The sequence below is a fragment of the Phlebotomus argentipes genome, unplaced genomic scaffold, assembly GCF_947086385.1.
Source record: "Phlebotomus argentipes unplaced genomic scaffold, Phlebotomus argentipes genome assembly scaffold_18, whole genome shotgun sequence".
NCBI classification, from domain to species: domain Eukaryota; kingdom Metazoa; phylum Arthropoda; class Insecta; order Diptera; family Psychodidae; genus Phlebotomus; species Phlebotomus argentipes.
In genome coordinates, this window is record NW_026776177.1 from 12,004,179 (window position 1) to 12,026,890 (window position 22,712).

A 22,712-nucleotide genomic window follows, 5' to 3' on the forward strand; every position below is an offset into this window, starting at 1 on the left:
AGATGAGTAAATACTGGAGGGTAAAGAAAAACGTGAAAATTGGAACAGAATAACAATAGGAAGCAGCAGGTGAACCACGTCGACAGATACCTTTAACCGTACAGAAGCAGATATCATGTCGGATTCAAAAGTTGCTCTAATCAGTGGAATTACTGGGCAAGTAAGCGCTCTGAAAACGAACCGGCTTTCCTCAATTTTTCACGCCACTTCCCATCCCTAGGACGGTTCTTACCTGGCAGAGTTCCTTCTGCAACGTGGCTACGAAGTGCATGGTATCATCCGGCGCGCCAGTACTTTCAACACTGGCCGCATTGAGCATCTCTATGCCAATCCCCAGGCTCACACTGAAGGCCGGATGAAACTCCACTACGGCGACATGACGGACAGCAGTAGTCTCGTGAAGATCATTCAGCAAGTGCGTCCCCGAGAGATCTACAATCTCGCTGCCCAGTCGCACGTGAAGGTGTCCTTTGATCTGTCCGAGTACACCGCAGAAGTGGACGCTGTGGGCACTCTGCGCCTCCTGGACGCCATCCAGACGTGTGGTCTGGTGAAGGAAGTGAAGTTCTATCAAGCGTCTACATCAGAGCTCTACGGAAAGGTGCTGGAAACACCCCAGACGGAGAAAACGCCCTTTTACCCAAGATCACCCTATGGTAAGATGAAATGACACGTATATGATAAGATCATTTATAGGAAGCACTTTAAGATACGCCCTGAATTTCTTTTAACGACTAGTGTTTTACAAGCAGTTTCTCTCTTAAGCTTTTAGACGGCTTTTAAGCTTCATAAATGTTGATTTTACTGCGAATCGCGCCAAAAGATTATCTTTATTGGCCAAATTGTGGAATAAAAGTGATATTTGCTGTTTGTCTGGTGAAAAGACAAAACAATTGTGCTGTACAATGGCAAAAATTGAGGCCAAGAAGATGCAATTAGGGCTGAGCCAAAAGGGCAGTGTTTCACTCAAATGATTTTCTCGCTAATAACTTCGTCCTTTCTTCTTTCAGCCGTTGCCAAACTGTATGGATATTGGATTGTCGTGAACTACCGCGAGGCTTATGGGATGTTTGCCTGCAATGGGATCCTCTTCAACCACGAATCACCGCGTCGCGGAGAGAATTTTGTCACGCGCAAGATCACGAGATCCGTGGCGAAGATTTCTCTGGGTCAGATGGAGAGTTTCGAGCTAGGAAATCTAGACTCTCGTCGCGATTGGGGCCACGCAAAGGACTACGTGGAGGCTATGTGGCTCATGATGCAGCGCGAAACGCCTCAGGACTATGTGATCGCCACGGGAGAGACGCGAAGTGTGCGGGAATTCGTGGAAGCCGCCTTTGCGTACATCGGCAGAGAGATCGTGTGGCGTGGAAGTGGTCTGGATGAGGTTGGAGTGGAGAAGGAGAGTCAAGTGGTGCGCGTGAAGGTGAATTCCAAGTACTTCCGACCGACGGAAGTGGATCTTCTGCTCGGGGATTCGTCGAAGGCGCGAGCTGAGCTCGGCTGGGAGCCTAAAGTGTCCTTTCAGGAATTGGTGAAAGACATGATGGACGCAGACATTGCATTAATGCGGAGGAATCCAATTGCTTAGCCATTCCATGTAGAAACACTTTCTTTTTCTTCACACCGCCCAGCGATTAATTTCATGATGGTCAGCTTCTCTTTGCACAAACGCAAACGGTAAGTGAGAAAATTAAGCAATTGCCACAATTATGGTGTCAAAGAGAAGATGCGAGAGAGATTGCAAAACGGCAGAAGATTACATGACGCATGAGGGATTGTGTAATAGATCAGTTTCTTATCAGATGGAGGTCGTTGACCTCACGAAGTGTGGTGTTTTTTTGTATCATTCCTGGTAAGATACGGCTTTTTATATAGGTAATATACAAGAGTATTTGAAGAGATAATAAAGTCATTCTTAAATTCATAAACAGGCCTCTCCCATGCTCAATGAAATGCCCCTCGAGTTGTACATGATTGATTGTCTCAGGCTCTGGAATTGGTCAATTATTGTCGCTAGATAAAAAGTGATCAAACGAATGGCAATAAAAATCTCACCTTCTCCCGTTGAGTCAATTTAGATGAGGCCCTCCGGGCTTGTAATATATATTGTTCGTATTGAAAATTGAATTCTCGGCACACCCAGAAATATCATGGGCACCGCGCGCGGCGAGGAAATTATCTTGGGCACTTTCTCTGCCTTTGCAGGACGGGTTTTGGTCCACTCTCTTCGCCCGCCCATCAATTTCGACTCACCGCAAAGTACCTTGACACTGTCTCGCGGCTATTAAGATATGCTTTAAATGCGCTTTCGGCTACTTGAGCACTCTTTCTTGCCACTGACCTTAAGACGATCGCGCCTTTACACCGTGCCAAATTCGCTGCTCATGGTCAGCGCGAAGTGCATTTTTGCACAAGAAGAAAGTTCGCAGGGAATCAGAGAAAAAATATCTTTTCACTCTTAGTGCGACGCAACACTTGAAGAGTGTCGAACTTTTCCGCCGCATTATGGCTGTATTTCATCATTTTCCGGGCCAAACCTTCCGAGTTACGTAAAGAACACGCCTGAAATGACTATTGATTGATACATTTTATATTTTATTAATTCATTTTATATTCATTCTTTTTCCACCTTTCGGCGGCGAAAGATGTTTCACTGGATTTCCTCATAATTTTTTATACCTTACGCAATGGTGCTGCTAAAAATTTCTTCTGATTTGCATATCCCAACAATTTATTGATCGTTTTGACTGTTTACACCCTCTCGAATCGAAGTATGACATAAAAGTATCAATATTTTATTGAGATTGCGGTGAGTCGATTGCATCTTCACAGCAGTGGTGTCGCTGAAAACAACCACAGAGTTTCCCTTTCGACTATCACTTGGCCTCTTTTTGTTCCCCACCTTCCGGATCTTATCGCCAACGCAAAGCTCTTTCCGGAGAGACATTCTCTCCGACTTCAGCACTTTTTTCCGCTCAATCAATGAAATTGACGCTTTTTTTCTTCCTATTACAACTCTTCAACTGAGCTTCGAACCGAAGAAATTGAAAAATTGAATGTGTGTTTTATGAGAATTTGGGCCACTAACGCCTTGTGTGTGTGGCTTTTTTTGCTGAGCAAATGAAGAGAGGAAAAAATTTCCAATGTCTACAATTTGTATTGTCTTCTGTTTGCCAATTCACCTCCTCTTTCACGGCGCTCAGCGTCATATATTGTTTCATGAATGAAGAGAGAAGCAATCTCGTGTGTGGAAAAGTGGAAATCTCAAGGAAGCTGCATAGATTTTTCATGTTTAATATTGCATTTTTTGCAACACAAAAAAACAGCCAACAAAATTTATAATAGGCAGCAATTGGGCCTTTGAAGCGTCGATTAGTGCTGCTTGGAAAAAAACTTTGCAATAAAATAATTTATGCCGCAGAAAAAGCACACAAATCGAATTATTGACGGTTTAAAACCATTGAAAATTCACTTAATATTTAATCACTTTTCACATGGAAGAAATTGCACAGTGTGAGAGATAAATAGGATGGAAAAGAAGGTGAAAAGCCACTGAGGAAGTTCGACTATTAAGCAGTAATAAAAAGTAATATAATATTGAGAAGAATGATTGTTTTTTTGGTGAGTGCGCGTGCAATCTTCGCAACATTTTTCACTCAATTTCTTTCATGCACATCAAAATGTGTGTATATATGAAATTGCAATGAAACAAACAGGAAAAAAACTACAAATTATCGCATTTTTCGGGTGTATGTCAAATGGATAGATTGATATGCAAGAGAGTTGAATTTCATGAAATGCGCAAATATTTCTTCATGAATTAATCGCATATATTTCAAAATTCACTCCACCTCTTTTGAACAGATCTTTTTTCTCTTGCTTTGCGAAAATCATTTAAAGCGAAACCCAATGCGACATGCTGAATTTAAAGCACCACACAATTTTGGCCCAGAGAGAAGAAATTGCGTGAAAAAAAATCGAAAGACATCAACGCACGGCCCAGACGACGAACCTGGACATTCTTCAGAAGAGAAATACACAACATCATCCCCACACCGTCCATCGACCTCAATCTGTAATCGTCTTTTTTTCTCCTTACTTTCCATGGTCGAAAAAATGCGCATTTTTGCTTTCATGTGACACACAATTTGATCGGGCGCGAAGGAATTGATTTCGTTGGCAGCGCGCAAAGAAATGAAAGTGTAAATAAGTATTGGTCTTGTGGAAAAACTACCAATTGCAGCCGTGACATTGATAGAGCCTAATTATCGACTACCCAGACGAGAGAATTGCCCACGATTTGCCTATTCATCAATTTCTTTTTCTCGCCGTTTCGCCTGTTCCGCCTTCCGCAAACTCCCGCGATTTTTATTACATACATTGTTTGACACCATGAGAAGATGTATTGAAGAGAAAAACTCTCACTTGACATTTTCACTGGCGCTGTTGAATTGCTTCTTATTGACTCAGTTCTCAGACTTTGTCTTTCTCTATGTGCGCCCAAATTAGCACCAGTTTTTCCCCATAGAGGCCTTAAACATGGGAAGAGAATGCAGTTTTTCTGCAAATATGCACTTATATTCCCATAAGCCAGCTAATTATACAGAATAGATAATATGTTGCCGCTTTGAAGGTCGTTTTGAACACACAGAATTCCTTATGGCTCTGATCTAAATATTGTTTTATGAGTGACAAAAATTGTTATCAATTCGAATGTGAGTCTATTTACTAAAGTCCTCAATCTATTAACAATATCGAAACTATTTGTAAAATAAATTTAGAAAAAAAAAATGAGAAAAACCAACTATATTAAGTCAATGTAAATGTCCAATCTCAGCAGACATGAAACGCTGAAGTCGCTCTGCGAGTTCCACTCTGTCTTCAGTGTTGTAACACAACATTTCCTAAATGACGAACCCCTCTCATGACTTGCCAGTTGATCCACATGCGCTCTGAGTAAACAATAATTTCACGTGTTACAAAGTAAATTTGTCACCTTTCATTTTCTTCTTGTCTTTCGGCACTTAATCCTTCCCTGGCGGACAGAAAACTATTCATTCTCACTTCCACGCTTCTTCTTCGCATTTTCATTCTGCAACCACTTTAGCTACACTTTCTTGCATAATTGCGATAAATGTAATCACAATGCACACGCCACTGAATTGACTCCGCATAATGGACTCCACCATGTAATGTCTCATCATTTCGGGTGGGATATTTTGTCACTGCGATTGTTTTGAGGTGAAGAAAGTCGAGTCATTTCATTACATCGCTCGCACTAAATGCTGGCAGATTTTGTATATGTATGTCTCTATGTCGTTTTTATTTTCTTTACATAATAAAAAATGCGACACTCTGAGTATGGCGAAAAGAGCTGCACGATTGGAGGATTATAAAAGTGAATCTTATGGGTTGTCCAAGGAAGGAAACATGATCTATAAATTTCATAAAGTAACGACTGACCGGGTCTGCCAATGAAATTTAATACGAAAACAAGAGTGAAAGTTTAAATTCAACTGCGTTTGGACGTCCCTCTGCTTTATTTGTATCACTTCTTGCCTTCCTTGTGATCATCAAAATCAAGCTGAGACTTTTACTTTCATGCCCTGGGATTAGTTGAAAAATATACCACTGAATTATTCATACATATTACCAAAAATTATGAAAAATGTCAGTCGATCACATTTTGAAAAATACCAACGAGAGCTTAGCGCGATTTTCCACACTGACAAGAGTCGGAATTTATGAACACAAGAGTAATTATCTTAATTAAAAATAGTCCCATTCTCTCAACTTTGAACACTTGGTATCAACTTTCCTAATCATCCAGCGCAGGCCCAACAATGATCAATAAATCTATTGGGTTTGTTATTCAATTAGTGAGTCACTCAGGTTGGCAATTCATGTCAGAGAGCTCTAATGGATGTCTTTTTTCTTCTCCAAGTCAAAGAGAATGCGGTTCAATTTCATAGTCATGAAATGAGTGCAAAAAGTCATGTGGAAAACATCCTTGAGAGACTTTAGAACGAGTTTTACAGACTTGAGGTCTTGTGGTTTTGAGGCTTTGGGTGAAATCTCTATAAAATTCCGAGAAACTTTTCAGTTTTTTCAACGATAAATCATCTTCTTCGCCTAATAAATGTCGAAATCAGCCAATTTTCTGTGACTCCTAATTTTCCAAGCCCTTGATTTCATATGAAAGGTTCCAATTTGCCTTGAGATCGGGTCTCGAGATTTGTCAAGTCACTTCTTTTTATTGAGATCCAATTCGAGAGCAAAATGTGATGTGATCACGAGGAGTGGCACGAGCAAATCCGTCTCACTTCTGGCAATTTATGCAAAATCTTCATTGAATATGCGTTATTGTTGGCGGAACTTCCTTCGACTGGTAATTTCTTTGTCTTCGACTGTCATTGGGCAATTGTCTGGTGCAAGAATCCCATGTGTGAGATCAATCATCGTGGCGAGAGAGTAGTGAGCTCCCCACCGATGATTGCAGGTTGCACAGCCGCGGAGAAAGAAGTCAAAGAGTGGAATGAAGCCCAAGAGCGATCAGAAAATTCAGTTGAGCCAGAGACGTGGACTCGCGTCAACCTATTACTCACAATTTCTCTCAACCATCTTTGCAACGACCAAGAAGAAGGCCTGATATTTGAGTGAGAAAACGAAAATTTTCCGTGAATTTTCCGCAGTGTGGATTTTTCTCCAGACAACCAGAAAAAGTAATCAAGTGCTTTAGCGAAAAGAAAGAAGCTTTGCTCACAGACAATTCTGGATGAAAATGATGCCTTTTGGTGGATATATCAGTTGAAGAAAATACCGAGGAAAAGTGTGTGATTTTTGTAGCATTTCTGCTTCATCATAAACTCCTAAAGACATCATCAATCGTGAGCAAAGACAAAGTGAGTCTCCAAGGTATTTTCTTTCACTTTTTCACACCTTTTACTCGCATACCAAAGACAAGAGCAAACTTTTGATAGAGGTTAGTGTGCTAATTAATTTAAGAGTGACTGTCCAGCGAAATTTTGCTCCCAAAACGTACCAAAACTCATTCACACAATCAACCATTAAAAATGGTAATATCACGACGAGGCGCGAAAGAAAGTAAAATGGACCTTTTAAAAATTAGAACAAGCGAAAATACATTTAAATACCAAACCTGACATTTTTGCACTTATCAGTGAATTGACAAATTAATTTTTTTACAATTCAATTAGGAAATTTCTCTAATGTGATTTAAATAATTTATAGAAAATGAGGAAAGATGATTGGAAAGGCGCATCATGAAAATTTATCAAGAGAAACAACGATTCATGCGTGAAATTTGAGAGCAATGATCGTTGTAAATATAATTATAACTAATCGATGCGAATTTATTGCTGGAAAATACATCAAACTATAATTTTCCAGATCCTCAGGTTCTGACAATTTTTCCAAAAGAAAAACCAACAAAAATCCGGTGAAATTGAGAATGTGAGAGTGTGGCAATGAACTTGAGATGCTGAGAATGCTCGAATTTCTTGAATTGTTGAAATCAAGACATTTTTATTATGTTTCATTTCCGTGAGCGCTGTGCTAGGAAAAATTTCACCTGCTCGTGAGATGAGCAAATGGAAATACCAAAGCAAATGCTACACATCTCTCATTCTCTTTCTCTCTCTCGTCTTCCTCACCATTTGAATGGAGTTCGCTTTTTGTGCACCTCTTCTCTCTTTTTTCTGCTTGTATTCAATGAATGTATTCAGCGGCTAATGACTGACCAAGTGGCTTGGATTTCACGGTCGACCAAATAAACCTCGACTGTGCAATCTCTCAACATTTTTTTCTCCAACCGCCACCAATCAAAACACCATATATATCAGAGGGTATTGGTCGCTGCGAATTCTGAGAAAAGAAATTTCTGCCATGACGGAAATTACGCCCGCTTTTTTTTGAGAACGACAGTTGAAAATGATGTCAGAAAGTTGTTTAGAACAAAACAAAGAGAAGCCAAATGAATCCCTCTCGTTTTGCAAAAGCCAGGCAACATCATAATCAATGGCTGGCAACGACTTCTTAAATACCTATGAATCATCCATTAAATGCAAATTTCATCTGTTTGCTGCCCCAACGGTGGGCTTTGCATGGCAAAATGCAGCGACTCACGACCTAAATAACTCTCATTTTCGATTGAAAGCTCCTTTATGGCGTGCCTCGAGTGACCAGTGAGACAAGTACTTAAGCAAAAAGAATGTTTTCCTCTCGCACTGGCCCCAATTTGCATTACCAGAATCTCCACACAACAGAGCCTGCAAGTTGTTCGGTTTTCCACCAGAGATTTTCCGTATCGAAAAAAACAAGTCTCATATAGTGTAAAGAGTGTAAATTACAAATTCACCTCACATGACTCCCATTTTGGGTACGTGCTTTACATATACAGTGAGTTCAATGAAAGTGGTCATTTTTCATCGCAAACTTGTGGCTTTGTAAAATGACCAAAAGTGAATTTCAATGAGACATCGAGCATTTTCCCATCGACTTCTTTTTTTTTCTTCTTATAGCGAAGAGGCCGAGGTCAGAAAAAAGCCAGTACAAAATACTATCAATGGGGAAATCAATAAACATTGTGTTCACTGAAAGTGGCTGAATGGATTTTCTCTCTTTTCTTCTCATTATAGGGAAGCTCTATGCCACAGTTTTTGCTCTGGTATCACTAACAAGATGATTGGGAGAAAAATTCAAACATTAACTAATGAGAGTTCACATTATTCAATTATGCGCTCTTTGAGATATGCTGAGGTACTGGAAAATTCAATTATCTCACTGGAAAAAAGGCGTTAACAAGACGCTGCACTCTATCATTATTTGGAAAGCCTAAATAAATTCAAATTAGCTCTTGAGTCACACAATCGGTCAAAGTGAACTCTGGGATTTCGAATAAAAATCTCATATAATTGATAAGACAAATTAAATCAAAATGGCTATAACTCAAAATAGCTAAAATTCACATTACCATCGACTTCTCTAAGAAATATTCATTGAATTTCTCTGTCATTTTATCAAGAAATTTTAGATTTGAGTAAAGTTTGGTTTTTTTTTAATTATTATTTCAAGTTATCTCACTCATCCAAAGTCTAGCGTGTCAAGTAAACAAATTGTCTCACATCGAAATGATCCAATTACAGTCTCTTCCCCTATTTTCCCAGTGCTTTGATTTCCCACTTGGCGGAAGTGTCACAGTTACCGCAATTAACCGCGAGACATGCCAGGTGAAAGAGAAGTTTTTGCATCTATTAATGCACCATAAATACACCATCCGACATCTCCCTCGTTTTTTAATCATAATTTCACCCAACAGAGGAAATTGCCGAGGGGCTGGCAATTGAAAAGTGATCTCCAACTAAGCTTCTTACAGGTTTTTCCTCTCAGCTTGTCGCTTCGACATTGCGTAACCAAAATGCGTCGCGAGATTGAATTGCAACTGATCAAGTTTTGGCTTTGCAAGAAAAGGTGTGTTAGATGTTTGTACCTCAGAGAGTGGGAAAAGAGTCTCTCCCAAGAAGTGGATTCTTGCTCCATGGAAAAGGTACCATTTCGGTGTGCAATTTTCCTTGCAACATCACACATTTAACAGACCAGAGGAAAAGCTCTCCCAAGCCCGAGGTTTCATGGTATAATTTAGTGATGTGATCTCACAACAGCACCAAATTGTGGGTCTTGTGAACTCTTGAACCTCGCCCAATTGCATCACGTCAAGGATCTTTCTGTGTGATTTTCCCACCAGGATCTCGGTGTCCCACATTCGGGCGGATCATTGAATTAATACGGCGGGCTTTCGTCAGCCCAAGTATGTATGATTGAAATAGCAATTGACAACTCTCTCTCTTGTTTGTTTTACTATCAATGTTAATTCAATAAAACGGAGTCTCGAAAGTGAAGAAAAATGATGACCAATTGAGTGATTTCGTCAACCTCTCAGGGTTTGTCTTGTGAAATCTCTGCAACACTCGTTTTTTTCATATTACTGACAAATATTTTCATACGGAATTTATGACGCATCGAAATTCACTTTCATGTGACCTTACTGAAAATGTGCATCACCAATAAATCGATTTCATCACTTGCAAATTCTCTACGTTAAATTCTCCCGAGTCATGCTTCAAGTTTGAAATAAAAGAAAAACAACATCACCATTAAGGGTCGGCGCACTTAACGAAATTACACCACTAATGAAGACATTTCCTATGGTCAGAAAGTGGATAAAATGCATCATAACACTGCGTATGAGAAAGTCAATAAAATTAGAATAATTGAGAGTGTTTTTGCCAAAGTCTATTAATTTCGGCATGATGCAAAGTGAAAAGCTCATCAAAAATTAAACTTTTCGCGTCAATATTCATTAAAAAAAATTTACTTTTCAACCCACTCTAGTGTGCGAAGCTCCTGGGTATAAAAAGAAAGGTCTCTTTTTCGTGGGGCATTAATTTAAAAACACACACCGCGCAACTCTTGATTAATATTTGATGATTTTCAGCTCTGATCTCATTTTCTTGGGAATTTTCACTTGACTGTGAATCAAGTGCAATCATTTCCCATACACACATTTTCTTCATTTTGCCCACAATTGGCAAAATGTTTCATTGCGTGTGAGTGAATTGCCATGAGGAGTGTCATTGAGAATCTCATCTAAACACTGCATGCTGCCAAAGTCCATTTCCGATTTCATTTTTCACATGATCGCTGCACTTTTGAGCCTCCGATGGACTTCCTCGCATGGCAATTTAGTGCCATTATCGAGTCTTTGAGGAGACTTTCACTCTGAGCTCCACCATAAAGTTGTCGGTCAAGCAATTTCTTGCTGTGGCCGATATGACAATCGCAAGTAGATTAAAACCACTCACACACACACGACGGCTATGAACCTCCTTTTCACATGCAATTCATCATCTTTCGAGAGTAAGTCGCAAAAAAACACACCACACTATATGAAACACTCGCAATATCAATTCATGCAAATTTCCGAAGAGTTGATACCCAACCAACCTGTTAACCGTGCGGCAAGATATCAATTTGTAAAAGTCGGAAATGATCTCGCGTGTGTTGCACAAAAAGTCCCCAAATCACTTCCACGCAGAGTGTCAAAGCCAATTTCTAATCCCGTCTTACGAAATACGCACGATTAATTTATGCCGCCCCATCATTTCAATCGAGATCGCGACCATTTTTCCGCAATGATGCGGGATGCAATTCAATTGCAAATAAGATGGCAAATAATATTGCAATTAAATGTATATTGCCATGTGTGCGGTGGGAAATGATCAGAGCAAAAGCTATTTATGGGGTTGGATTTTGAAAGTCTCCGAGGTAAAATGAGTGGTTTTGTCTTCGACATTTCTTCATCTCCACCTCGTTTGTTTTGCTTGCAATACTGGAATCGCACATTTCCTGGGACAAATTCACATACAGATTCCAGCACAACGAGAGATACGAAGAGAACTTTACATCGCTTTTTGTAATAGGAAATTATTTTCTCACCTCTCATTTGCATATAATTTTATGAAAATCGATTATTATCGAGTTAACTAGAAGAATTTTTTAGGAGATTATTGCAGCATCCGGTACTAAATTAGTAGGCAAGCGACATCCTGTACGGACGTGACCTAGAACTAGTCAACTAATTGCTCCTCCCCTTTGAATTCCCCGCCCATTTGTATGCAAATGATGGCAAAATTCTCCAAATTCACTGCTGTGCAATTCCCTTTGATAAAATATCTTGTTCAATCACACGAAAACAAGTGCAATAAATAGCAAAATAACGTGAATTCAATTAATACCCGCAATCCTGAGTGTTGAAAAATGCAACCACTGAAGATGGAGTTGGAGTGAAAGTTGGGAGCCTGGGCAATTAAATGTTCAAATTACAAATTCTTACATCTTGTAAAAGAGAAAAGGAAATGTAATTAAAATTGGAACAGTGATTGTGCAGCCTAGACTTCATATAAATCTCTAAAACGTTGTAACCTGCCACACCATTTCTTTATTTATCGATCCATAGTCTTTTATGGCATTCTTGCGCTCTTGCGAAGGTTGTAACAGCCAATATAGTCTCCTGGCGGAATCTTTGCATCTCAAAAAAATGTGTCCCTCAAGTTTAATGATGGCTTACGCAAGCAAAAACCAGCGAGAACATAATTTTACACCACTTCATATCTGAAAGTGATTAATGGTCTGATGAAAAGTGGCTAATTTGCTTGAAATTCGCATTATTTATCTAACTTAATAACTTCCATTAATATCAAGCTTGTAATTATTCTGTATATCGACATACCATAAGACGGTGATTTTCTGCTAAAATTATCCCAAAATGTCAGGAGAAATTACTTCATATCATGTTGCAATGGCCAATTTTTCTCGTGATGGCTAAATTTGATCGACAATAGAAATATTTGGCATTTTTTCGGTAAAAGGAAAATTGTATAGACACGCGCATATTATGAGACCTACTTTTAACTTGTATAGCTAATTTATTACCCGACTTTAAACACTTTTTTGATACCCATCAAAAGGGAAGCAATATTTTTTTTTCGATGTTGGCATTAATTAAACTTCCATCAATTCTTTCCCACAAAAGAGAGTGAAGGTCACAAATTCACCTTTCTTCTCGAACCTCTTTTTTATTTCCTCAATAATTTATTTCATATGGAATTTTTGGGCGCGAAGAGACTCTTTTCACGTTTCAACACTCTTTTGGGTGGTGATTTATCTTTGATCACAACTTGAGAGTGCGGCCATAGAATTTAATTGTAACCATATGGGAAAATGTAATGTCTAAATAATTGTAACATCAAAGTTTCTAATGTGATTTATATTTGTTTTCCTACCATTTTGTCTCACTCGCTCGTCTGAAGAGAGAGAAAAAAGCACTTATTAGACCGAATCATTTCTTCGCGGTTTCAATTTCGTGATGAAAACCATGTTATTTGAGGCTTTTTATGTGACCAGGAACAAGTCAATTTCCCTTTAAAAAGATTGTCTCTAGAGACACTCATCAACAGAGATTACATGAGGATCAAATATTATACAGTGTTAATTTGCCCAGCAGAAGCCACAAGAGTTCAATGAATTTCCAATTATTTTAATCACACTCTACCATCGGATGGCTTTTTCTCCTTCTCAAAGAAAATGAATGCCCAGTCATGCTCTGAAGGCTATCTGAAGTGACCCAAAGACTCCAATTTATTTTCTTTCTCATCCACATCTTCAACTCCTCACTTGAACCCACAAAGAAATCTATTCTATAGCCAACACCTCCGAATCGAATATGTTAACCAACAATCATTTCCCACGCGACGGATTTATTAATAAATCCATCCATCAAATGTGCAATTGCATTGCTGTCATTTGACCACGCTTTTCCTCACATTGCGCATCTAAAGCGGATCGATGAAAATGCTATTGTTACAGCCTCAACTCATACATATTGTTTGTATAGAGAGAGATTCCACCCACATTCTATGGATTTTTGTGCAATTTCAGCGTAATTTTATAGGATGGAAATGTGCATTTTCTTTGTCGTGAGGAAATCACATTTGCCATTTACCGCTGTTTTTTTTCTCTCTTCTGTAACAGCAAAGTGTCTCAACACACGCGAAAATCTTGGACTCTTCTAACCCTAGAAAGTTTCAATCAAACTCCTTTGCTGCCAACCGTCAGATTACACCCGCTACGTTGTAAAACATTCGAGAAATGATCTGTAAGCCCAGCTTTCGTGTCGAGATAGAGATCATTTAATTATTCCAACGTATGAGTGCGCTTTCTGACGTCTGTTCTCGAAAGAAGAGTGAAAATCTTCGTAGCCAATCAGGGCATGAAAGACAAGATCAAAATTTGGGGCCAAAGAAGCCGCCACAATGGAGAAAAGCGTCTCAATACTTTTCTGGACAATGTGGCTTCATTGGCATATTACTTAAGCGAAAATTACCATTGCGAAATTCCACCGAAAAAAGTCATTTTTCAACTCTCGTGAGAGTATTTAATTGGACTGAATATGGGTAAAATTTTTCATCCACCGTTTGAGTGATTTTGTGAAATATGGACAGTTTTGAATGCATTGTGAAATGGTTAATTTCTCTCTTTCTCACACTATACGGTTTTTTTGTGTCTAAAACAACACCTCTGAAGAAGATTCACGCAATAAACCCTTAAACCTGAATCATTATTTAACACTTCCTCGATAATTTTTACATCATCTCCATAGAGTTTATGACCCATTTCCTCGCTCGTGCATCTTCAAATAAATATCTTTTATTGCCTATTGCATCAGACGTAGTTTTGGGCGGATTATATTAAATCTTTATTTTATTCATAGTTATAAGTGTAATGTGCATATATGATTTTTTGACGGGGCCCCGAAGAAAGAAAGGGAAACGGCAGACCTTCAAAAGGTGGATTGCGATGAAAAGTGGCGGTGAAAGTAACTCAAGTGCAATTGCAAAGGTGACCATTGTGCCAAAGTGTTGGCAATTTATCTCTCCTCCACCGTCTCCCCGTCAAGTACCATTGAAAAGGCAAAGATCTGAGACACGGATGTTGGAGTGCGTACTCGAGATCAAGGTAAATTTTCAGCTGGGCTCTTTTTTTCTTTCTTCACATCGCATTCTCACCTCAATGAGAGCACTTTTCCCCGACCCATTCAAACACATTCTTTCTCTCTCTCTTTCTCGACAAATAATCACGATATTATACCTAGCAAACAACCTGTACGACGTGAGATGATTTTGATGTGAACATAGCGAAAGATTGTGTGCAAGATTAAATTTCGCGAAATAAAAATTGAAGGCACAAATTCCATGAAATAATTCCACTCCCTCGAGAACTTCCTATGCGCGCATGATAATATACTAGCATGGCATTTTTTCCCACTGATTCACCGCGCCTTTCTTTCTTCAAATACACTAAAATAATTGATTCTCAGCACGTGGAGAAGACTTAATTAGCCATCCGCCCAAACAAATGACGCCAATTGCCAGGTCAATTTGCCAAGGCATTACAAATGCCGCAACACCATTTATACTTGATTGGATGAAACTTACCTGCTTATTATCATTTCGCCAAGAGATCATCACCTCACTTCACCTCCATCAGCCACCAACTGAGGTTAAAACAGTTGAAAAGAAAAGAAGATTGATTAGAGACATTTGCACATACTCAATTGAGGGATCAACTGTTGAATTTAAATTATTCCTCGTTTAGGCATTCTTTTAGATCAGAAAATCTACATTTTCCTCCTTTTCCTTTGCAGTACGACGTGCCACATCATGGCTCGACAACTGGCGGAGGGAGTCGTCCTGAGCATTCTCCTCCTGGCCACAACGCTGTGCCACGCATTTAAAGAGGACAAACCTCGATGGTCACGCCAAATTCAGAATCCTGGTTTCACTTCCCCATCCCAACCCACGGGCAGTGACTGGGTGCCCATCGCACAGAACTGCCCCACGTGCCAGCCTGGCCAGGAGGAGGCGAAAGAGAGGGCAGGTCGAGTGCTAAACTTCCCAGCGCAACCACCAGAGCAGCAACTCCAGCCATCAGCAATCCCCTCGTCACCTTCCGCTCCCTCGGCTCCCCAACAGCCCACCATTGCCAACCAATTCTACCAGCCCAATGATCTGAATCACCAGCCCCAGCCTCAAGTGCCGCACTTCATCCCCACAGCTCCGGCCACCCAGAGATATGTCCTCAACCAGGGACAGAGTTTCCACTTCCATCATCCTCCGCCGCCTAGGCAAGCCTCCTATCCCTATAACCCCTTCAACTTCCCTCCCGGGCCGCCACCGCCACCACCGCCGCCGCCACCTACATCCCAACAAACGAAGCCCCTGATCTCTCACGTCCAACCCCAGTTCGTCAATGATCAGTTTGCCGACAAGCCACGGCCAGGCATGCTTCAATTCCAGCACCCGAAGGGGCCCAAGGTTCACCAGACCGAGGATGAGATTCAGCTTCTGTACGTGCCTCTAGACACTTTCTATCAGCAGAAGCAGCAGCCGCCGTTTATCACCCAACATCGGTACAATATCTTGCCTCCCCCCGTAAACCCGGCCCAAATCAATAACTTCTACACGCCGCCACCGACGACCAGCACAACCACAAGCACCACCCCTAAGCCCAAGCCTAAGCTGAAGCCGCACCAACCGCCCCTGGCAATGTTCATGCGCCACGAACCAGGCGAGACGCCCAGTTCCGTGAATGATGTGCTGAAAACACTCAAACACGCCAAGACAATTGATGTCCTCGACGCGCCCATGAAGAATGCCCCAAACATCTTCATCGGACCATCAGGACTCCGAGCACCAGATAACTACTTCAAGTACGATCTGCCCTACTTGTCCACCATAGAGCAGAATCGCTTTGAGCGCAAAGTGGAGAACCTACCATTCTTCGTAGCACCACTGAGCTATAACACACCGAATGGCTTCGCCAAGATACCACTGCCAGCACCACACGTTGGTTCCGTTGTTGTTAACAGTCCCACCACACCACAACCCGAACTAAGCACCCCGCCCACAAAGAAACCTTTCTTCGGCACGCCACTACCACAGAAATACGATCCACAGACTAACAAGTACATTAACATGCCTCTAACGGAGAACTATTCCAGCCAAAATGCCCCGATAGCGCAGTCAACGGCCCAACCACCCACGGCCGTGGGATACCAGTCTGTGGACAGACTCCCATCGTTCACAACACACTCACCCAGACAGTACTTCACCTCACCCGACCAACCCCAGAGGGTGCAGCAAACCTTCCCAGCCCCCAACCCGGGAGTCTTCCAGTTCAGCTTTGACAACGCTGCTCACCGTCCTCGCACACAACAGAACAGCAAGCTTAAGGTCACCTTCGCACAAAACTCTAACCCTCACGTCGTGAACGAAGAGTACTTCAGCCTAGACAAGACTAAGGCATCGCAGACTAGTCAGCAAGACTTCACCGGACCCGTAGACATACGATACGAGCAGAAGATCAATCCTCAGCTTACACCTAACTTCAGCTTTGACTTTAGACCTCAGCCCCCAACAACATCTACTCAAGCGCCTGAGGAACCTGTCCCAGTCAAGACGCAACCACAGTCGCAAAGACAGGGACACTATATATTGTCTGCACCCGTGCAGCAAGAGTATCAAACATTCTCAACCGGCAGTAGGACTCCTCCGAAGATGACTTTCTCCACTGGACCTTTCGAGTCCTCAAAGGAGACCTACAATGCCTACGAAGTGGCCAAGAGACCGTCGGTCTTGAACTACTTCCCTTCATCAACAACCACTACGACGACTTCGCCTCCACCAGCGCAAACGCCAACCTCAGTCACTTACTACAAACCAAAACCTGCCATTCCATTGGACGATGAATACCAATCTGCTCAACCACACAGAAAGCCTGTCCACAGCTTTAAGTTTGTCCCCACAGTATTGGGAACAACTCCAGAGCCTGAGGATGAGCAACCAGTCAACTATCGCACTGTCTTCACTAAATCCACTCAAACCCCTCAGCAATCGACAACGCGTCGACCCACAGTTGAAGACTACTTTGTTCCAACTGAAAGGACAGTTTATCAACATGTCTTCCCCACAGACAGCACATATTCACCAGCTGTTGAAATCGGAGGACGCCATCAAGACGATTACTATTACAGCACAACAGATGAGCCTGTAACAACTACAACTCAACCATCAACAACTCAAAACCTGTATCAATCGAGCTACTCTGAACTCCCTCAAATTAATGCTAATCTTCCGGGTTTGGTGAACTCACTAATGGACAATGATCAAGTCACTGAGGAGCCCTATACAACTACAACAAGGAGACCTACTCACCGCGGAAGGAGACCACAGCCTCCTAGAACTACAACAGCAACCCAAAGCTCAGAAGCGGTTACCAGAAGGCCAGTTCAGAGAACCAGGACTCGTCCAACCAGGCCACCAAATACATCACCCAATACTTACAGAACATCCACAGTTGTTAGGAATCCTAACAGGGTTAGATTCAATCCCAATGCCGATGATCAGACACTGCCTGCCAGACCCAAAGTCAAGCCTTACTCCCAGAAAGTCAAGGAGGAACAAAATCTGGAATATCAGAGAGATGTTCTTAAGCAAAACTATCCTGTAATCAAACCTCTTCACACTACGACAACCGAAGTTGTAAGACAAACTGAGCCTCAGCTTCGCGATCAAGTGAAAGAGACTGCTTCTCGCGATAATCAATACTACGACATTCGTGCGCCCACTGAGGAGAATCAAGTTACATCATCTCGTGAGGAGATTCAGCAAGAGTATGTGTTGCCAGCTAATCACGCTCCTGCCCCTCTCAATGAGCTCCAACCCACACTCGTATCAACTACAACTCAGGAGGCTGTGCAGCAACAAGAAGAAGAGAGAACTGAATTGTTCCCAGGACTTGCTGTGAAGGCTATGCAATTGCCACAAGAATACGCTCCAAGTGCCAGGGATGAGTACCCAAGACAAGAGGAACCCGAGAGGGTTGTTGTAATCAATGGAAAGCCAAGAGATCACAAATTCCCAGTCTTTATCTCAAGCACAGAATCACCATCAACTACAACAGCAGCTCCAACAACGATTGCTTCTCGTCTTGAAGCCCAAAGGATTAGGAGACCTTCCTTTGTTAAGCGACCTACCAGGCCCAACTATACTACCACGAGCCCTAGGAATCCAACAACAGATGCTAATGAAGAGAGATACACGGTAAGGTTTGATTGAAATCTTTTAGTTGAAAATGTTTATCGGGGATTTTGGTTCTTAGGCAAGAAGCAGATTTAGGACTGAAGGAAGATCTGAGACCACCACCCACAGGCCGGCGGCTCCTAAAATTAGGAGTCGTCTCAGGAGACCTACAACCACAACAACAACTGCTCAGTATGAAGATGAATATCAAACTGAGGTCTCCGCAACTGAGGAGCCAAGGAGTCGCTACAAGATCAGCCAGAGGGTGGGAAAACACTGTTTTATTTATGAATGACTTGTATTTCTAAATTATGAATATTTTTTCTAGAGTCAATATAGACCTAGGCAGAAGTCTAGGTTCGGACTCCAGACACAGGAGACTCAGTGGTCAACGAAACTCTCCCAGAGCTCCTTTCAACCGATTGAACACAAGGAGTCCGGAAAACTTCTCAATGATTATGACCCCGAGAATGAACCCGAAATCGTTACGGCAGGATCGGAACCTGAAGAGGTGAAATTGTCTAAACAGAGTTTTATTTTTATCAATCTTATATGTGTGCTTAATTTCAGGAAACCTACGAATTCAAAGTAACTCCGGCTAGGACCCCAAATATGATGAGCTTCAATGAAAATGAGACCAATAATCAATCCAGGTTGGTAGACTTAGAATAATATCTTTTAGGATACCTAATGGTTTATTGATATGCTTAGGGAGGATCGAGAAACAACCCTGGCAAATCTGTTGGAAGATGTCGTGACTGAGGTGGACAATGATTTGGGCATCAAACAGGGACTAGTCGAGAGGAACGAAGTGCTTCCTAAGCGGCCGGAGAGTGACAGCGCATCAGAAGCGTCCTCAGCAACCACCCAAGCTACTGAACGTCCTACGAAGGGAAGAAGGAAGGGTGTTTGGAGGAGAGTCAGGGTCAGACCAGTGTCTGATGCCTTTGAGACCGCGGAGTCCATTAATATCGGACGGCAAGTGTTTAACGTGCTTGAGAATGGTAAGAAGGAACCTGTCGAGGAGCCTAAAGTCACTTATGAGAGCCACTCGAAGAAGAAGGATTCTGCCGTTGAGGAAGTTACTTCACCAGGAGACATCGATTTGGGAACGGGTGCTCCTGAAGACACTACAGATGCTGTAACTGACCACGTTACAGATCCCGTCACTGAAACAAGGATTCCTGAGGAGGAGGAAACTTCCCCAGTGATGGATTATACAGACATGGACACGGAGGAAACATACACAGCGAAAGTGGAACCAATTGAAGTGGAAAACCCCACCAGACAGGGTTCAATGTTCGACGAGGTGAGAAAGAAGTTGGTGGACTTGTTCATGATGAACGAAGAGGAGGAGGAAGCGAGAACAATGCGCTCCTTTGACGATCAGACAACCATCAAAGTGGAAAAGACAACCACGCAAGCCCCTCCGAGGGCCGTTACCGAATACTCACCCTTCCTGCGAGACCCCGTGATGGGAAATCTCGTGATAGCCACATCAACATCCACAGAAATTAGTCACCAAACCGAAATTTGCTTCCGCGGACGGTGTGTCAAGTCCGTGAAGACGTAAAACCATAGATTTTAGGTTGTAATTTGGGGGATTACCTAGCATTTAAGGAGTAAATCTTATTCTCCACCTCCGCCCCGGATGAGTGCCTTTCGGGGGGAGAGTTCTCTTCCCATGGAAAAATCACACAAAATACACTCTTTACACACTGTAAACATCTCAACAGCTACTCCAATACCTTATCTGTATATTTTTCTATGTAATTTGTAGGTATGATAAGAATAAATTAATTATTTTTAATATTATATTGAGTGTTGATGCATCTCAGTTTATACTCAAAATGCGTATACGACCATTGTTTACGAAACCTACGGATTATTTTTTGGCGGCAAATACTCTACGATATTTCACGTAGTCCACTCGATATATCGAGCGCTTATTTTATTGGAAAATTCAGGACGGATGAAGATATTTCACGTAAGTGGAAATGTATATCAATCAATCCTACACTCTTCTACAATATTTTATAAGAATATGTGTTAATTACTACGTATTCCATGAGATTCCCTTACAAAACAGCGAAACACCATCGATATTTCACCTTCGTCAAGTTCTAAACATTCTCATTTGGAGTGGGGGTGTGACGTCAAAACGTCAAAGTTTTTGTCCCGTCAAAGTGTTTACATTTTTCTCGATGTTTTGACCACCGTTTTCCGCACTTTTCTCCCTGATCGAGAGTACAAACACACTCAGAAAATGCAGAGAACGGAGCCCCGAATAATGGTATTCATGCCGACGTGGGAGGAGTTTAAGGATTTCCCCGGATATATTGAATATATGGAGTCAAAAGGAGCCCACAATGCAGGCTTGGCAAAGGTGAGTCCGGAGAGAAACCTCTTTGGAAGCTTATTTCTCATATTTTCGGCTGCCTTGTAGATTATTCCGCCACCCGAGTGGGTGCCCAGGAAGGCGGGCTACAACCTGGATGACATCAATCTCACAATTCCCGCGCCAATCTCGCAGGAAGTGAAGGGCATGCAGGGACTCTATCAGCAGTTCAATTTGCAGAGGCGCTCCATGACGGTGAAGCAGTTCTACGAATTGGCCATGTCGGAGCGCTACATTACACCCAAGTACTTTGACTATGCTGACCTGGAGAGAAAGTACTGGAAGAATGTCACATACATTGCGCCCATTTACGGAGCAGACGTTTCCGGATCACTCACAGATCCGGACGTGAAGGAGTGGAATATTAACAGTTTGGGCACTATTCTGGATTACGTGAACAAGGACTATGGGATCTCAATTTCGGGCGTAAACACAGCCTATCTGTACTTTGGAATGTGGAAGACTTCCTTTGCCTGGCACACTGAGGACATGGACCTCTATTCCATCAATTACTTGCACTTCGGCGCACCCAAGACTTGGTATGCCATCCCGCCAAAATACGGCCGAAGGCTGGAGAAGCTGGCCAACTCCACATTTGCCGACAATTACAAAGTAAGTGTGCTAATATGAATTATGAATGAGAAACTCACACACGTTTTCCTCAGGCATGCCCGGCTTTCCTTCGTCACAAGATGACGCTTATCAGTCCTCAGATTTTGCGTCAGAATAAGATTCCCTTCAACAAGATCACACAGGAGCCAGGGGAAATCATGGTCACGTTCCCGTTTGGATATCACGCGGGTTTCAACCACGGCTTCAACTGTGCCGAATCCACGAATTTCGCCTCGCCGCGATGGGTGGAATACGGGAAGAGAGCAAGTCAGTGCCACTGTCGCAGTGACATGGTCAAGATCTCCATGGACACGTTCGTAAGGCGTTTTCAGCCTGAACGCTATGAGAAGTGGCTCCTAGGCATGGACATTGGCAGTCATCCTGAAGAGCCGGACAAGGTTAGCGCTGCCCCACCGCCTAGTTTCTCCTATAACAGACTAGAAGAGACGCAGACAGAGGCTGAGGAAGAGGGGAAGCCTGAGCAGAAGGAGGAGGTGAATGATCCAGATCCAGAAGAGAGCGAGGAGGCAAAGAGAGAAAAGGAATTGAAGAGATGCTGGGAGAAGTTAGGCAAATCCGGGCAGGCGATTAATCTTCTGCCAAACGGCGTACGGGAGAACAGCAAGAAGATGCGTTTCCACACGAAACTCATCGTGCTTGAGTGAAAAGATGTCCAAGTTTTGATGTCAATTCTCTGCGAGAATTGCCAGGATTTCGGTGGTGAGGACATCACTGTTTTTGAGTGAGCGCAGGACGAAGGAAGAGGAGTAGCGGCAATTTTATCAACAAGACTGAGAGAGGGTCTTTCACTCACCACGCGAGAGTATTTCTTTGTAAATTATTTTGCAGTTTTGTGCTTATTTTTAAACTTTAAAACTGAATAAATTACGTTTAGCACCAGAAAATCATTTCACTCGATCATGTTCCATCACGTTCATCGCCATGGAAATTTTCTAAACTGCCGAACTCGACGAAAGGAGCGT

At 42.1% G+C, this 22,712-nt stretch overlaps 4 protein-coding genes across 4 annotated transcripts; all 4 read left to right on the plus strand.

Moving 5' to 3' along the window:
- The first annotated feature begins 30 nt into the window (after positions 1–30).
- On the plus strand, positions 31–1,899 carry LOC132261139 (GDP-mannose 4,6 dehydratase). The gene is made up of 3 exons (XM_059759715.1): positions 31–160; positions 221–656; positions 1,011–1,899. Exons 1-3 carry the CDS (start codon positions 116–118, stop codon positions 1,589–1,591), a joined length of 1,062 nt encoding a protein of 353 aa, XP_059615698.1. The 5' UTR covers positions 31–115; the 3' UTR covers positions 1,592–1,899.
- A 13,095-nt stretch (positions 1,900–14,994) lies between these two features.
- LOC132259173 (uncharacterized) lies at positions 14,995–15,861 on the plus strand. The gene is made up of 3 exons (XM_059756725.1): positions 14,995–15,011; positions 15,284–15,763; positions 15,855–15,861. Exons 1-3 carry the CDS (start codon positions 14,995–14,997, stop codon positions 15,859–15,861), a joined length of 504 nt encoding a protein of 167 aa, XP_059612708.1.
- Positions 15,849–20,534, plus strand: LOC132261135 (mucin-2). The gene is made up of 5 exons (XM_059759712.1): positions 15,849–18,740; positions 18,799–18,984; positions 19,048–19,230; positions 19,290–19,372; positions 19,431–20,534. Exons 1-5 carry the CDS (start codon positions 15,921–15,923, stop codon positions 20,290–20,292), a joined length of 4,134 nt encoding a protein of 1,377 aa, XP_059615695.1. The 5' UTR covers positions 15,849–15,920; the 3' UTR covers positions 20,293–20,534.
- Positions 20,535–20,890: 356 nt separating this feature from the next.
- Positions 20,891–22,634, plus strand: LOC132260560 (probable lysine-specific demethylase 4A). The gene is made up of 3 exons (XM_059758768.1): positions 20,891–21,105; positions 21,166–21,729; positions 21,783–22,634. Exons 1-3 carry the CDS (start codon positions 20,986–20,988, stop codon positions 22,392–22,394), a joined length of 1,296 nt encoding a protein of 431 aa, XP_059614751.1. The 5' UTR covers positions 20,891–20,985; the 3' UTR covers positions 22,395–22,634.
- Positions 22,635–22,712: the final 78 nt, after the last annotated feature.